At 38.3% G+C, this 16,755-nt stretch overlaps 2 protein-coding genes across 6 annotated transcripts in view; one reads left to right on the top strand and one right to left on the bottom strand.

The window, feature by feature from the left end:
• Positions 1-3,785, bottom strand: part of taok3a (TAO kinase 3a) — a 93,268-nt gene extending 89,483 nt beyond the window's left edge. For 2 of the 5 annotated variants that reach the window (XM_088076447.1, XM_088076449.1), the window contains exon 1: positions 3,617-3,784. The gene's annotated coding sequence lies outside the window, so the exon portion shown is untranslated. The other 3 variants (XM_088076450.1, XM_042487569.2, XM_088076448.1) reach the window with 3 other exon arrangements.
• A 1,915-nt stretch (positions 3,786-5,700) lies between these two features.
• Positions 5,701-15,944, top strand: suds3 (SDS3 homolog, SIN3A corepressor complex component). The gene is made up of 12 exons (XM_042488089.2): positions 5,701-5,923; positions 8,094-8,163; positions 8,278-8,333; positions 9,294-9,365; positions 10,390-10,409; positions 10,534-10,690; positions 10,969-11,064; positions 11,227-11,288; positions 11,390-11,411; positions 12,399-12,504; positions 13,378-13,462; positions 15,040-15,944. The coding sequence occupies exons 1-12, from the start codon at positions 5,812-5,814 to the stop codon at positions 15,136-15,138; spliced, it is 957 nt and encodes a 318-aa protein (XP_042344023.1). The 5' UTR covers positions 5,701-5,811; the 3' UTR covers positions 15,139-15,944.
• The last annotated feature ends 811 nt before the right edge of the window (positions 15,945-16,755 follow it).

Below are 16,755 nucleotides of genomic sequence, written 5' to 3'. Positions count from 1 at the left end.
ACAATAAAATGCAATAAACTGTAAGTGATCATGGAGAATGAGTAATTTAAAAAAAATACTTTCAGATGCTAAGAACATTTAATTGACAACCATCACATCATCGGCTTGTAAATATGAAGAATTTTTTATGCGACAAATTCACCTCACAGCCCTGAGAAATGTATATTTTGACTATTTGCCTTAAACCTAATCTAGGACCTGATTTAAACCAGTTACGAGTGCAAATGGGAGTCTGCCTTCAGTGTGAACATGGCCTTAATGTGAGCAAGTCTGGCTCACACACCCCCACCCCAGACCCCTGTCTGTGACAGCCACATCAGCCAATTGTCATCAGCAGCTGAGGAGTCCTTTCCCAGTGCATCCATCAGCATGCGTGCACCCACACACACACACACACACACACACACACACACACACACACACACACACACACACACACACACACACACACACACGGAGGTACTCAAAGGGATTTGTGCAGATTCATGAGAAGACCCCTGGCTAACGTCTCAATAATCTCTCACACAGCTCTATAAAAAGACATGACTGTTAGCAATATGGCTCTGCCTGTCTGAAGGACGCTTGTTGTCACATATAGAGACCTGTGTCATCATGTGTCCAACAAAGACCAAAGTAAAGCACGGAAGCACATTATAATTCATCCAAAACACAAAACAGCAGTCTACTAATTATGTGCCTCTCAAAAATGAGCCTCTCTGATAGATAGATATATATTCCCTTTTGACTTTTGCTCCTGAAAATCTCAAGTTTCACAACATGCACTACAACAAAACCAGGTGTGGCTAACCTCCCTCGGGTCCAACTGTACAAGAAACAAGCATTTACTGTAACACCCTATAACCTGTGTCTTATCAGCCTGAGGCGACCTGGATCAGTCCAACAGCCTGCATCAGTGAAACATTTACCTTAAAATGGCCCAGTCAAAGTAAAATCAAGGGCTGATCTGCCCTAGATTCAATCACTAAAAAAGGAAGTGTGTCACTTTCTGTTCCCTCTCTCGGTCGCTTGGTCAATAGGTTGCAATGAGCCTCGTAGATATGATGTGAACGAGGGGGCTTGCACAACACTCCTGTGCCCTTTGAACGATGGTATGTATGCTGAAACACTAAAGTAGGGCACTGAAACTCTTAATAAGAGACGTAATGGCAAAAAGAGTGTGAAGAAAAGCACACATTCTTAGGGACTGTTCGTGATTTATGGAGCAGGAGGGTGGTGGAAAGAGGGAGAGATGAGTCAAATAAGTTATTCAGCAATGGGGAGGTTTTTTTTTTTTTTTACTTAGGGGAGGCACATTCAATATTAAATTTCTGTATTTTGTATTTCTTTTACTGCAGATTTTTAAATGTTTTATTTAAAAATCTTTAAATGTATAATTATGCAATTCATCATAGCCAGAAACTGAAATTATCATTGGATTTTCAAATTTCTGACAGTCATTGAACAAAAAAAACATAGTCAAATCTAAGCTTAAAAAAGTAGTACTTCATTAAAATCATGTTATTCTATGTGTAATTTAAAATTTTGAAAAAACATAAACCATTTACATGTACTACCAAGCATGCACGACAGGAGCAGAAAAAACAAGGCTTTTTTCAACTCCAGGGTTTTGTCTTTAACTTTTAACCCTTTGAAACATGAATCACTTTTTTTTTGCTGCATTCAGAAAACTTTCACAAGTATTTAACCCTTTGAACCCTGAGAAAATTGGTTTGATTTCTTTCTAAAATGTGGAGAAAAAGCAATGAGCAACTTGGCAAGAAATGTCCCACAATATTCAAGAAATTAGTAATTTAGAAAATTATTTTTTAAAAAGCTAGGGAAATATTTCTAATACTAAACTACATTTATAATTGTCATAATTATTTTTTAATAATTTAATAATATATAGAGAATTTGTAAGCACTTTTTTCAGGCCATTCACTTGTTTTTTCCCTTTCCTTTTTTTTCTAAATTTGAACTAATTTTCTTGTACTTTTTTGTTAATATTTAGGCTATTTCTCCTTAAGTTGCTCATTGCCATCTTCCTTTTTTAAATCAAGCCTATTTGCTCAGATTTTAAAGGGTTAACTTTCAAACATCAAAGAGTAAGTTTTGAAAACCAAAAAAAATCTTTTTGGTGAAGGGAATGTTGTACATTCTCTAAAGTCTCTTGTGGAGGCTCCAGGAAAAATATTGGTAGCTTCAGAGAAGGTAAAAAAAAAACCAGCCACTCCCTTCCTCTGACAACTAAAGAACAGTCCCTAAATTGTTTCCTGTTATTCTCTCTCTTTCTTACTCAGCATTATGTCCAGACAAGTAAACTCTATTCTGCAAAGCAAATGTGTGAAATTAGTTTTGCACCCACTTCATTACACCTCTACATACTATGAATCGATCTGATCGACATGCAAGTGCAATGTCACAATATGGGATTAAATACCTGAAATCGCGTGGGCATGCTTCTTAAAATAAATCTTTACAAATGACACAGTTTAGCAGCGAAACACGGTCTGCTGCCTCTCACTCATGCGCTCTACACACAAGAGATGACATCATGTTGGGTCAGCTTGGGTTTTAGTCGGTTTTAGTGCTCAGCTTGCTATCTACATCTGCCATTTCGAGCGCGTCATGATAGCCTACATTTACTTTGAAGGCTATTTTTTAACCATGCACTTGAATGCATGTAGATTTTTGCAGCATTTATGCATGGACAGATATATATATATATATATATATATATATATATATATATATATATATAAAATGATGAATGACGTGCTAGTATTGTGCGTGCAATAAATGAATGCAAGCACATACTGCAATCGAAATGATGAAAAATAAAAGTGTTAATGGTGCATATAATGCTCGGCTGGTTAACGAGTGCAGACAGACGTAGTAAAATGTGGTTCAGGTCATGTGTAGTGGACGTTACACCGTCTCAAGCGAAAGCCATTGTGACTGCGCGTTGATAGTAAAATCTCACTCACAACAATGTAGGATGCAATGGACGGTACCACAGTCATTTTTGATGTGACACACTCACGCAGGACTGGCTCACAGTGCATGACAATGCTAAAAAAAAACACCGAGGACAAGTTTACACAGCCGTCTTATCGGCTTCAAACCCCCCACAACTGTACTATCACTACAACCTGTCATCCGTCTGCTCTCCATACTCACCCCCTGAGGAAGAAACCAAACAGCAAAGCGTCTTCTCCGTCAGTTCACAGCGTAAAATTGCAGCGTAGATTTTTCAAAGCAGGTGCAGAAACACATCAATCAAGAAACATCGCTCAAGAGCTTTAAAAAAGCAAACCTACGCACTTATAACCCCAGCGGGCTGATGCTGCTGGTCCCCGTGCTCACCACCTCTGAGTGTCGTTGAAACAAGCCGAACAACGTCGAAAACAAGCGACGGTGGTCATTTTTTAACTTCAGGTGCAACGCGTAGTTGTCATTTACACCCACTCTTTACCGCTTTGACATTTTAGCTTCAGTAGCTTAGCCGCTGACACAAGAGGAAGTGTCATTTCAGCCGAGCACGAGCCCGCTAACCGTTACAAACAGTGACACAACAACAACAGAGGAGGAGGAGAAAAAATAAAAGCACGCTCACCTTGTGCGAAAGTCGTCGTTGTTGAAAAGCGTTACTCACTTCAGGAACATTTTTTAAGTCCGACTCTGGAGATGTCGGTGTGACTTTGCGAAGTGCTGTCAGTTGGTGAGGACTTCCTGAATGACGGAGGAGCAGCGGGAGCACAACCCCTCGCCCGTGTTTGACAGCTACTTTGACAGACAGGCGGAAATAAAGTTGGCTCGTGCTGCGAAGGGGTCCGCGCGAGGATGTGCGCGTTCAAGGTGTATTTTGCACATGACACCTATTTTATTTTTTTCTTGCAAGAATCATATGGTTGATTAGTATGCCCTAATGTAACGCAAACGCAAATCCGCAACGCTGCTTTAAATAACAAGTGCTTTTGTAAAAGTAAATTAACAATACTACACCTTATTTCCTTTGCAAATCATTAAAGATGCATGGACTGAGTCATAGCGATTCTGTTGCAACTTCAGTGATGGCAGTCCAGGTCGTCTCATGAATATACTCAGTACAATGCTGCCACCTGCTGTTGAAACTCCGAAGTTCAACTGTAACACTTACTAGTATCAGGTTTTTATTTTGACGACATACATTAACTATTTGAAACCGGAGCAAATTTGCTTGATTTCTTTGAAAAAAAAAGTAATGCGAGAAACAGCTTAACAATGTGTGTGTGTGTGTGTGTGTGTGTGTGTGTGTGTGTGTGTGTGTGTGTGTAACTTTAAATATTATACATAAAGCTTTAAGTAAAAACCAAACAAACAAAAAGGAAATCTTCAACCAGTTTTACTTAAAAAAAAAACGAAATAAAATTTGGAGACATGTCTTGTCAAGTTGCTCATAACATTTCTGAAAGAAATCAAACCAATTTTCTCAGGTTTTAGAGGTTTGAAAGGCTAATAAAAGGCATCTGAATGCAGCACAAGAAAACTGATGTCAACCCAGGTGTTTAATTGTTAAAAAAAAGAAAATCAAAAAACGGGATGTACCTTGAGATTTTGAAGGTACTGAGTCCTTTGTACAAATAAGCATGAAATACAAGAGCATCATTAAGTTTGGAAAACACTCCTTTTATTGTTTGTGAATTCACTTTATGGCATTACTGTCCAGGAGCAGGGCAGAGAAAGAAACTGACACTTAAATGTTTTACCCCAGTGGGTTTTATAAATACCCACTAGGGTCTGAGAAAAGATGAATTTTTGGTCAAGAGGCGCTAATCTCATGCGATTTTGCATTTCACCATGAACCTTAACTTTGTGATACAACACCAGACTTTCCTCCATGGCATCGGCATATACATACTTCATCTTAAAGTGAGATAATTTTAGCTAAACATGGGGCTATAAGGAGAATATGTCCTTCTTATTGTGTTTCGGGAAAAGTTCACATTCTACAGTTATACTGACATTTAGAGATGGTAGACCGATTTTGATCATTTTTGCATTGCTTTTTTGTACACTAAAAAATAAACAAATGAACAAATTGCTCTTTTCAAATAATTTAATCACATCAAAATAGATGGGTTTAGTCAGTGTGGTGAAAGCACTGAAACAACCTTCGTATGCAATGTCGGGGGAATAACGTAATTTACCACAAATATGGCTGATCAGTTGACTGACTAAATAACTGTGGGCCGACAAATGACATTTTCGCAGCTCTTTTGGCGCCTGTGGGTCAAAAATGGCTTATAAGTGATGGCGTTTACTATTGGCTAAGCATGTTTAGGCATGATAAAACAGATAAGACGGCGGAGATATGTGATCGCTTCATTGAAAAACACTGATTTTCACCACTGACCGCACCGTGACTCTCCACTGATCATCAGAGTTTAGAAAAAGCAAAAACCCTAAGTGGAAAAGGAGCCAACCATGAGCCAACCGGGAGCCAAAACAAAGAGCCCTTACAGCCCCTAGCGGTCAGAAATATGCCTGACTAAATATTTCACCGTATGTTCCAACCCACATTTAGAAAATACGCTCATTGGTATCTGGTATCGTTTATCTTAGTTATTTCCTTTAATTGTTTGGAAAACCCTGATTAAATATGTTTCATTATATATCCAACGTCAATTTTACGGACATTGTATACAGGCATAAGGCCAGACAGCTCGACGCTCAGGGGTCCTGCAGGTTGTAGGCGCTGTTCCAACAGCAAGCTGCAAAACACAAATCGATTGTTTATTTTGTGTTTGTTTACATTTTTCGAGCGAACAAATGGCTTCGACTTTGCTATCACCTATGGTGGATTATTACAACGATGAAGAGGAGCTCGATAGCGTGGACGACGACGATGACCGGAGTTTCAGGGGAAGAGATTCAGAAGAAGGTAAACGAACTGACCAAAAGCTCCCTGACTGTCGGGCTCGGTCTACTTGTTGGAAAACAACGGAAACGCGCGATTATTGCGTAAAAAAATTAGTTATTTTTAATACAGCGTTTACGGAGAGGTTGTAGATTTAGCTCGATGGGGGACATTTTTTATAGTAGTACTTCCGAAATCACATTTTAACTGCCTCTTTTCAAACATTAATCCGATACGAGCCACAGCCACACGCCGTTAGCTTTCTAGCTACATAACAAGCTAACCGACCACAATCGGCCAAGTTTCTGTTCCGTCAGGAAACATTACAGAGGCAGGTGATGTATTTTATTCAAGATAAATATTACACTGGCTGGACGTCTTCGGTGTTAGCTAACAGTTAACGATAATAGCAAAAACTCGCATTTGTTTACAAGCTAACAAGCTAGCGTGCCAATATAAACGTGAGGCAATAATTAGCTTTTATCACATTTTTGAGCGTTATTGTCGAGTATTATTGTTATAAATCGATGAAACGCAAATGTAATTTGAGTTAAGATACATTTAGCATGTTGCAGTCCACTGGGATTAATGCACAGTTTCAATAAATGATATGCCAAGTGGGGCACATAGCGTTAATTAGCCAACTAGCTACGTAACGTTAGCTGCGAGCACTGACAGGTCGGCAGGCGTGCTGTGTCCACTGCACTGCCCTTTTCACACTATTCACTGAGACAGGACGGATTGCAGTGAATGAGACAGAAAGACAAGAGGAAAGCAAGGCGATGACAGCAATACAAGGTTGGCTAGTTTCTTCACAACGACTTCCAAGCGAAAGATGCGCTTGATTGATTTGTTTTTCCTGCTCCGGATATGTTGACGGCTCTGTTTTGGCAAACTACGAGAGCTAGAATCGGGTTTAAACAGCTAACATGGGTTAGCACATAAATGCTAACCGAAAATGAAAGCTGCTGTGTCAGCTTAATACGACTGGGCCTTCTCTTGTGTCGGGCTTTTTGAAGGTAACGCTGGCTGACCGAGGTTATCCCGGTGCTTGTAAACTTGGCCCCCAAGTTTGCCACATCGCACAAACATGTTAGCTTCGCCCGGAGAGAGTTTCCGTTGGACTGACAGCAAGTTAGCCGGGGGCCGTTTCTTATTAATCCCACCATGCGGCAAATGCTTGACACTCATATTAACAGCTGCATTTCTGTCGCTAGTTGTATCAATGTCATTAGATTACGTCTACAAGCCGTAACTTTATGTAGCTACACTTTTTTCAGGAGCATATCAGTGTTGGCAAACTTGGGTTTCCCTGGTGTCCTATTCTAACAAACCAGAGGACATTCCCAAACAGGGTGTTCACCATTACCTTACCGGTGCCACGCACGTCTTTTGATCTGTACAGATCTCTGCTGTCTGTCTGTCTCTCTGTCTGTCTGTGGACTCAAATTTATTGCAGTAAGTCTGGGATGTAAAGGTTAAAAAAAAAAAAAAAAAACAGTAACAAACAATTATCTTGTGGAGCACGCTGAAATCCTCACCTGTACAGTATTTTTAAAATGTTTTTATTTATGACATACATTTATATTTTATACTTTCATTTATCAATTTATTTATATTTTTATTTATTCATTTTATGTTTTATACTTTTATTTATATTTTGTATAATCTGAATGTCTGATTTATTTTTTTTTTACACATTTTAATTATTATTACAGTTTTTTTGTTGTAGGGAAAATAATGTGAAAATAGAAAACAGAACACACAGGAAAGAAAATAGATCCGAGGTCATGGGATGTTCAAAGATGTTTCAGATGCCTTTCACAAGCATTCAAAACTTTGAACTCTGAGCAAAGTGTTTTGATGTATTTTTGAAAATATGGAGGAAAAAAGCTATGAGCAACTTGGTAAGAAATGTCCTGCAGATTGTAAGATATTAGAAGATTTAGGAAATAGTTGGGTTTTTTGTTGTTGTTTTTTTTTAAAGGCAATGGAAAATATCTATATATCTATTGTTGCTACTTCCTTCCAGAAAGTCTGAATAGGACTAGACCAGAAATTATCGGCTTGATCATCTATGATTTCTCCACACTCCCTTCATGTACTATATTCTTTAAAACAAAGCATCGATTTTGAATTTTAGTTAAGAAATAGTTTTGAAAGTCTGTTCTCTTTCTGTTGTGACCTTTTCCAGACACAGAAGATGCCAGTGAAACAGATCTTGCCAAGCACGACGAGGATGACTATGTTGAAATCAAAGAGCAGTAAGTGTTTTGTAAACCACGGATCAGCTGTTTTAACCTACGAATAATCTGAAGGTGAAAGTTTTGAATGTTTGCCCGGTGAAAGGAAATGTGATATCAGCTATTTCATTGCAGGATGTACCAAGACAAACTGGCCTCTCTGAAAAGACAGTTACAGCAATTACAAGAAGGTAATCACTTGGATTTTTTTTCTTATGACTGATGTATGTCAGGAATTTTCTATATCTGAATGACTGCAGCTCATTGTCTGTGAGGCGGGTTTTGTGAGTGGGGGTTCATTTTTATGAGATTTTTTGAAGGACACAGCCAGATCCTCACTGGTTACTCATGTTGGTGGTTCGGGATTACATCATCAGGACACAAAGGCAGTTTCAGAGGCCTCTTAAAAGTGCAGCCACTGTCTCTGGCTACGAAGATAAACCAGCTGAGAAACAGATGATAACTGATGACAAACACTCCTCCGCCATCAACAGCAGGTTTTGTTTGTCTGTTTGTTGATTGAGACGGTTTCAGAACAGTGAATTTAGAGTGAAAACATTTTCGATTGACATGTTGTGGCCCTTTTGTAAATCCAGATTTAGTTGCAATATCAATCTCATCTATTAATAACAGTAATAATAATAATAATAATAATGATGATAATAATAATAATAATAATAATAATACATTTTATTTATCATTATTTATATATTTAACACCTTATAAGACTCAAATAAAAACAAGCAGCAATGCATCCATAGATCATAAAGTCAATTATTACAGTATTTAATTAATATAAAAACTTGACAAGATAATTTTCTGAAACTCAGTAAAATTCTAATCATAAAATTATCATCAGTGCAAATCAAGATCTGTGTATCACCATAAATTCAGACTGAATATGCCAGCTTGAAAATATGTATTTCCAAATGGGATTTGAAGGTGGAAAGGGATAGACTGGGGGTGGGTGATGACGATAGCAGGTACAGGATGTCAATTTTAAAATTTGGTCTAGAAATATTGATGTTGTATTTTAGTGAAACTGCTTGAATTAGAGTTTTACTACTTGCTGTCATTCTACACAACACTTGACAACAAATTCCTGCGATTCCATTGATCTTTATCTCTTAAGTGACCCTCTCTCCTTGCAGGTACACTGCAGGAGTATCAGAAGAGGATGAAAAAGCTGGACCAGCAGTACAAAGAGAGACTCAGAAATGCAGGCAAGTTGAGAAATATTTCAGAAATGCAACACACTTTGCCTTCTTTCTGATGCATCCCCACCAACCACGTTTAAAGCAGATTATTGAAGTTTTGGAGCGCTTCCTGTGTTAATTTGGTTTGTTTGGCCAGACGAGAATACTGGCAATAAGCAGTGTAGCAAACCAACTGTTTGGAGGTGAGAAATAGGAAAAGAAAACTTGTTCAAATGCAAAATCTTATGGTTATAAGACGAGAAATGTTGGCCATGGAAGTATTATATGTAAAGAGGTCCGATTTCCCCCCTGGCTTCCTTCAAAAGATGCGTTATAAACTGTAATAGTAAACTTGTTTTAATATTACTGCCATAGAATTGTACATGTTATAGTTGACTGAAGTCTTGACTTTTAGTCTTTTTTTCTTGAGAATAAAACTATCTTGTTTTAAATAAATATTTATTGGAATTGAATTGTCAACAGCTAAAACCAGTGATGGCGTTCTGTGTTTACATTCAGTGGTCAGTTGAACTTTGCAGCTATAGAAGTCGCACATTTTGATTAGCAGAAAGGGTAAATAAAGCATGTAGCAACACACAAGATTAGTGCAAAAATACAGTGTCTACCCAGACATTATACTTTAGTGAACTAATGTAGAGATGTAGTTTTATTTTGAAAACTGACTGAGCTGTCTTTCTGCTCCAAACCCGTTCATCTTCCACCTTCTGACTGTTTTCATTATATTAATTACTTTATTTCTGTTGACTCACTGCCTTCTGTCCGGTCAGCTATTTCTTTGCTTGCTGTGCGTGCCAGAATTTTATGTACTTATTTTTTTTGCTGCTCAGCAAAAAGTGTCTTTATGTTCATCGATATTTGCTTTAAATTTTAGGCTGTTTTTTGCTGTAAACCCGTGCGTCCTCTTCCTCCACTGAACCCTCTTGAGCTTTCTTTTTTCTAGCCTTGACAGTAATGAACGTTAACTTTTGTTGTTAAAAGTCAGATATAACATCCAAATTATATTAAACTGGTGTTTTTATTCTCTTTACAGATTTGTTTCTCCAGCTCGAGGTGAGTATGATTCATCTTGCTTACTGACGGATGTAGTTGACATGTAACTGACCTTTACGTTTTTGGAATTACAAATAAAACATTCCTTCTGTTTCTGTCATTTCTTTCTCTCAACCTCCTGCAGACAGAGCAGGTGGAGAGGAACTACATCAAGGAGAAGAAGGCGGCAGTAAAGGAGTTTGACGATAAAAAGGTTGAACTGAAAGAAAATCTAATTGCAGAGCTGGAGGAGAAGAAGAAGATGATCGAGAACGAAAAATTAACAATGGAGCTGACGGGCGGTAAGGGAGCCAGGATAAAATAATTCGTCAGGGACTTTCTCAGTAGAAGAGAGAAATGTGGTTAAAAAGTACGGGGGTGGACGTGAGACTTTTTCTCTCTCCACACTTAAATATGAAGTTGTCTGATGAGAATAAGACTTTCAGAAACAGTGAATTAAGATGCTGTCTGTGTTGTTGAATTGTCTGCAACAGATGTTTGTTTTGCTTTTTAATCAGTTTTGACACGATTTTGATGTTATTGGTCGATCTCAGTTTGTCATTATTTCTTTCATGCATAGATTCGATGGAGGTAAAACCTATCATGACTCGGAAGTTGAGGCGACGGCCAAATGATCCGGTCCCAATACCAGACAAACGGAGAAAACCAGCACCAGATATCCTTTGCATAACTTTGCACTCTCAGATTGGCAGCTGTCACTTTAGATTAATCTATGACGGGGAAATTATCCAGTATTATTTTTTCTGGTAGTGTTTTTTTTTTTTTTCAAAGTTTCTCAGGTCATTTGTTTTAAAATATCTTCCTTAACTCTTCACACCTCAGCTAAATTATTTGTTAACAGATGAACAGATAATGGAAGATCTAAGAACACTTAATAAGGTACGTTTTTCTGAGTGTCTTGACCTTATGTATGTCAATGCTCAATGTTATTTTTTTCCTAATTATGTCTTTTAAAAATTTCCACTCCTTTTCTTTTTCAGCTTAAGTCACCAAAACGGCCAGGTATGACAAAACTCTTTTTTTGCAGATGTTTTTTTCTTTTTGTTATGCACAATGAGTTCTCGGCAATACTTTGTCATTAAGGGAAACAGGCTTGTTTGCTTTTTTGCTGAGTTAAATAAAAGATGGTAAGTAGCTGTTGGTTAGCTTAGCTTAGCACAAAGACCGGAAACTGGGAAACAGCTATCCTGGTTTGGTTCAAAGGTCACAAAATGTGGAGTATTTCTTGTTTGGGAGCAGTAACTTCCAAGCAATCAGCAGAAAGAAAAACTGTGGCACATAACAACAACAGGAGGTTTTTACACTTTGGTTTTTATACACAGGGCTCAATGCTAACTTTTAAAAGCGGTCGCCAGGATACTTCGACCTTGCAGATTTCGTTATTGTTTTTCGTTCATCGGGTGTTTTGTCGCTCACATAAATTGACACATTTGTTTGAGATGTTGATGCTTCAGTTGAACTTTTCACCTCAACGTCAAACAACTTAATTCACTGTAGTCTCTAAAACAGATGCACATGCAGGTAAAAGCACCAATCCAGGTGCAGCATTATTTGGTTCCGCTTCTGACCGTAACATCAATATTTTAACATCACTACTGTAACAACTAGTAAACATTTCTTTATATTGGCGTGTCTGTTCTGATGTTTGCTGTCTCCCAAAGTGGTTGCCAACCTGGCAATTGTTCCTGTGGAGCCCCGGTACGAATTAAATAAACAGGAACAGGTTTATTAGTGAGCTGGCAGGCGGATTTATGTTTCCAGTCGTTATGCTAAGCTAAAATGATCGGCTGCTGGTTGTAACTTTATATTGAGCGGACAGAGAGTAGAGTGGTATTGATCTTCATCATCATCGATCATCATCCTATAGTCTCACCGAGAAAGTAAATAAGCATATTTCCCAAAATGTCCCAAATGTGTGCCTTAAAACAGGAAACTATTTGTACACAAGTTTTGCACGGTGACACTTACCAAGTGTTTCTTCCTCTGTAGTGTCTCCCTCGTCTCCAGAGCACGTCCCCTCCGCTCCCATGGAGAACCCCTCCCAGCGTTACGAGGCCCGCATCGAGGAGGGGAAGCTTTACTACGACAAAAGATGGTAAATTTCACATTTTATCCTAAAAAAGACATCTCAGTGTTTCCCCTGACGTAGTGCCGTTTCTCACACAGCTGGTGTCACCACTAGATGGCCACATTGCCGCAGGTTTCGATGTCTTTGGTCTGGTTTTCAAAAGACATGTTCCAACCACTTTGATGGCAGCTTCTTTTTTATCCCTGAGCCACAGAAAGAGATATTTCTGAGGAGCTGCTGAATAAGTGCTGTGCTTGAAGCCACCATAAAATACATATTCAGAGAAGGTGGCTGCATTAGAATCAGTCTGCTGTGATGCAGAGACGAAGAGAATGAAAATCCTTGACCAGATACGGCTCTGATACCCCTCTGTTTGAGAGCAGAGCTCTGCATCAGACATGTGTCAGAACATAAGGTCATGTGAAGAGGGGTAACCATAATAGAGTTGTGTCTTATTAGCTGCTGATACAGATGGAGGAATTTGAGGGGAGTGTGCTATGAGCTATGTGCACGCTTCTTTCAAGGCAAAGTCTCATTTATTCATCACTAAAAAAGACGCCACCACCGGAAAGCCTTCACAAAGAGCCGCAGGGAGACACATGCGTCATTATTCTTCAGTGGGTCCTTAATGATCAAACGTTTTGGTTGTCAGTCTCTTCCCCTGGGTTGGTTCTGTCCTCTGACAGTTCTGGAGCCATTAAAATAAAATAACAGACTTTTTGTTTTGACTTTCCAGTCCAATTATCTATTTAGTGCCATCTCAGGAGGAATGCGGTTTATTCAGCTGGGTAAAATTATGTATAATGAAGCCCTCTGCTGTCTGCACTCAGGCTGATCCTTCATTTCTCACCTTGAACGCTGAATTAAAGCTTTTTGCGTGTGTGTTTTATGCCCTGACAGGTACCATAAGAGCCAGGCCATCTACCTGGAGTCAAAGGACAACACAAAGATTAGCTGTGTCATCAGCTCAGTGGGGACCAATGAGGTGAGCTTTGGTTCTTATCAAGCTCCTGCTGCATATACTGGTGTACTGCTTAAAGGTGCAGAGTGCAAGCTACGGCCAGAATTTAAATCTAAAAGGGATCTGTTATGCTTTTTTTGATATTTAGTGTCTTACATCTAATGCTACATCTAGAAGCATTTTTATCTTAATTTTTATATTTGTCATTTTTCAATTAAACGCTAATTGCAGATGTTCACTGTTGCTGCCATTCAAAGCAGCACTAAACGGCATTTTCAGTGAGCCGCTCTCCTCCTGCTCTCTCTGCCTGGTCAGCTTGAATCAACACAGAGTAGTTAAAAACAGAAAGCCCACACCGAAACACAAACAGCTCGAGTCTGTCATTAAACACATTAATTACTGTTGGGTAACATTAGCTGTGTGATACTAAAAATCAGCCCTGTCGCTGTTACTCTTTTGCCGCCGACACAGAACCGGTTCTGTTCTGGTTCCCACAGCTGGTTTTGAACCATTTAGAGCATTTTAACCAAGAATAAATTGGTTCAGCACCTGAAAGAAATGGTTCTTGGCTGCCACCAAAAAAATAGCATTATTTTTTTTACTTGAATTGTGCACCATGCCGACATCAGTGAGCGTGTCATTCTACAGGCTGGGAAGAGACGAGGGTAAAGGCAACCCTGGAGAAGTCAATTGCGAAATTGTCAGGAAGAATTTCATTTATCGTTGGTTGTTTCATTTATACTTGTTTTTTGGGTACAAACAAATATATAATATATATATTTCCACGCCTGAAACTGGTTTGGAATTAACAGAAAGTTTTGGAAACATTTTTTAATTGTTTTAGCTCTTTTTCCAAATATATTTATAGAAATCCAATTACACAAAATTACTCTTTTTTAATATAATCTAGTGCTGTGCTGTGTGAATGTTGTAATATCAGGAGTATTAATGATACATTGAGACCAGGCTGGCACTTAACTCTTTTTTTAAACAAAGATTTAAGATTTTAAGATTTATGTGCACAAAATACAGCAACTGAAATACAACAACAAAGGAGGACAAGGTTGTGCAGGTGACAGTTAGAAAACCTTATATAAGAAATCTCAGCAAAGGATAATGAAAAAATACAAAAGTGATGTTAGCAAGAAGCGTAAACAACTCAGCAAACAAAGTCAGTAAATAAACATAAAGTAAGCAACATAAATCAACCAAAAACAATTAAAAACAATTTAAAAAAAACGTATAACAACGTTAAAATACCATTAAAACGTTTTTAAATTAATTTGTAAAAATATGTGGGAACCCTGAACAGGTGCGAACATGTCATGAATCTAACGCAGACTTGACCTCTTTTTTTTTTTTTTTTAGAACAAATTTAAGAAAAACCTGGATTATATTGGTGAATGAGGCTCTTTGGTCACTAGAAAAGTAAAGCTCTTCTTTCCAGGGAGCATTCGGATGAAAAATATGATGTGAATTTATTCCTGGAGTACCCTAGATTTCTAAATGAATATGGACATAGTTTATATAGACAGCTACTTTGGAATACTTCTCTTTTTTAAATGTGTGTATTGAGGGCTTGTCTCGTCTTTGTTCTCCAGATTTGGGTGAGGAAGACGAGTGACAGTACAAAGATGAGGATCTACCTGGGACAGCTGCAGAGGGGAGCGTTTGTCATCCGTCGACGGTCGGCTGCGTGAAACATTACCCCCACCCCCCACCCAACCCCCATCTGTTCATTTATCCATCCATCCACCCGCTCGTTCAGCCCGTTTCCCTATTTGGTGCATCTCAGTTGAGTTTGACATGTGGCCTCTTATTCTTCATCATACACACTAACCCCTCCTTACACAAACACACACACACAGAAACACAGTCTTCCAGGGCCAAAAATACCTAGAGATTTTTCAACATAAACCAAATGATAGTACAGTAAAAGGGGTCATATGCTGACTGTTTCCCAGCATTATTTGTCACTATGTGGCATGTGTATGAAGGAGGTTTTCTGAATCTTTTCCACACCATGCAGTCCTTTTCCACTTACCATTAAGTTATTTTGTCTCGAGCAGCCTCACGTGGTCCCACAGTCCTCACGCCTTTCAAAGTGTGTCACTGGTGACATGTAACACAGCAAGCACTGAAAAACAGACAAGGAGATGCTTTAAATCCAGCTGATAATCATGAATGACTGATGTTACAGTTTCCTTACAGCAGGAGTCATTTTTCAAAAGAATATGCCTTTTGCACTGTCACCAAGAAATGGCTGCTTGCTATGCTGACGGTTCGTCCTAATAACATGTTTAAAAAGTTAGATGTATTAAAACGTAAATTTCTTATTTGAAAAAAAAGTATTTTGAGGTTTTTATGTTATTTTTTTGCCATTTTATGTGAGCCTCTCCATGTGTGAACGATTTGGATTAGTTCAGACTGTATTTGCATGTGGAGCGCTAAGTTAATCGTTGATTTGTACTGTGTTTCATTTTATTAAAATGTTCTCTGCATTTTATTAACTTGATGAAAAGGTTTGTTGCTTTAATATTTCAGATATACACAAACATGTTTGCTGGAATTAAACTAGTCACTGTAATCAATCATGAAAAGTAATTGTTCCTAAAAAGATTTTTTTACTTGTGTGTTACTTTTAACACCTTACAAGAAACCCCTATCAGCTAGTCAAATTTTGTGTGTTTGGTCTTCAGACTTAAAATGGTCTGCCACTAATTCTTGGAGTTATGAGAGATTTCCCTCACATACAAGTGGTTCTCTGTGATCCATCATCAATATGAACATTGATTATAGCTAATTTAAAAAATGTCAATCTATAGCTGTAGATTTAAAAATCTTCCACTGACCTCTTGCAGTTCAGACGGGGACCTCCAGGGGTGCGTGGACCTGCCTTTGAGAAGAAGTGTTTTAGAAAAAAGTGATAAAATATTCATAGATTATGCTCATTCTAGAACATGTTTGACAATATCTTAAATTGCTCATTATAGAGCGCTCCAAGGATGACGTTTTTCTGGAGTCCTGAGGTTGGCTTCACCCTGGTTCTTTGTTAAAAAAGCCGATGAGATTTTTCCACTGAATTTTGGATCATAGCAGAAAATAAGCTTGAGTGTAAGTAAACAAACGTTTTTGACACCTTTATATTTTGTACAACAAGCACCACTTTCACACTTTCAGGGTTTTTAAGCCTAAACGTAACAGCCAGGAGTAAAAAGCTACAATAAATAAGCTACACTATGGTCACATCGCAACCGCTACAAGGCTGTATAAAGCTGTTTGGCGCGATGTAGCTTGATGACATTCTGTAGTCTCAT

This window comes from Plectropomus leopardus, chromosome 4 (genome assembly GCF_026936395.1).
Source record: "Plectropomus leopardus strain MGB_pleo_1.0 chromosome 4, ASM2693639v1, whole genome shotgun sequence".
NCBI classification, from domain to species: Eukaryota; Metazoa; Chordata; class Actinopteri; order Perciformes; family Serranidae; genus Plectropomus; species Plectropomus leopardus.
This window is presented reverse-complemented; position numbering and strand designations above follow the sequence as displayed.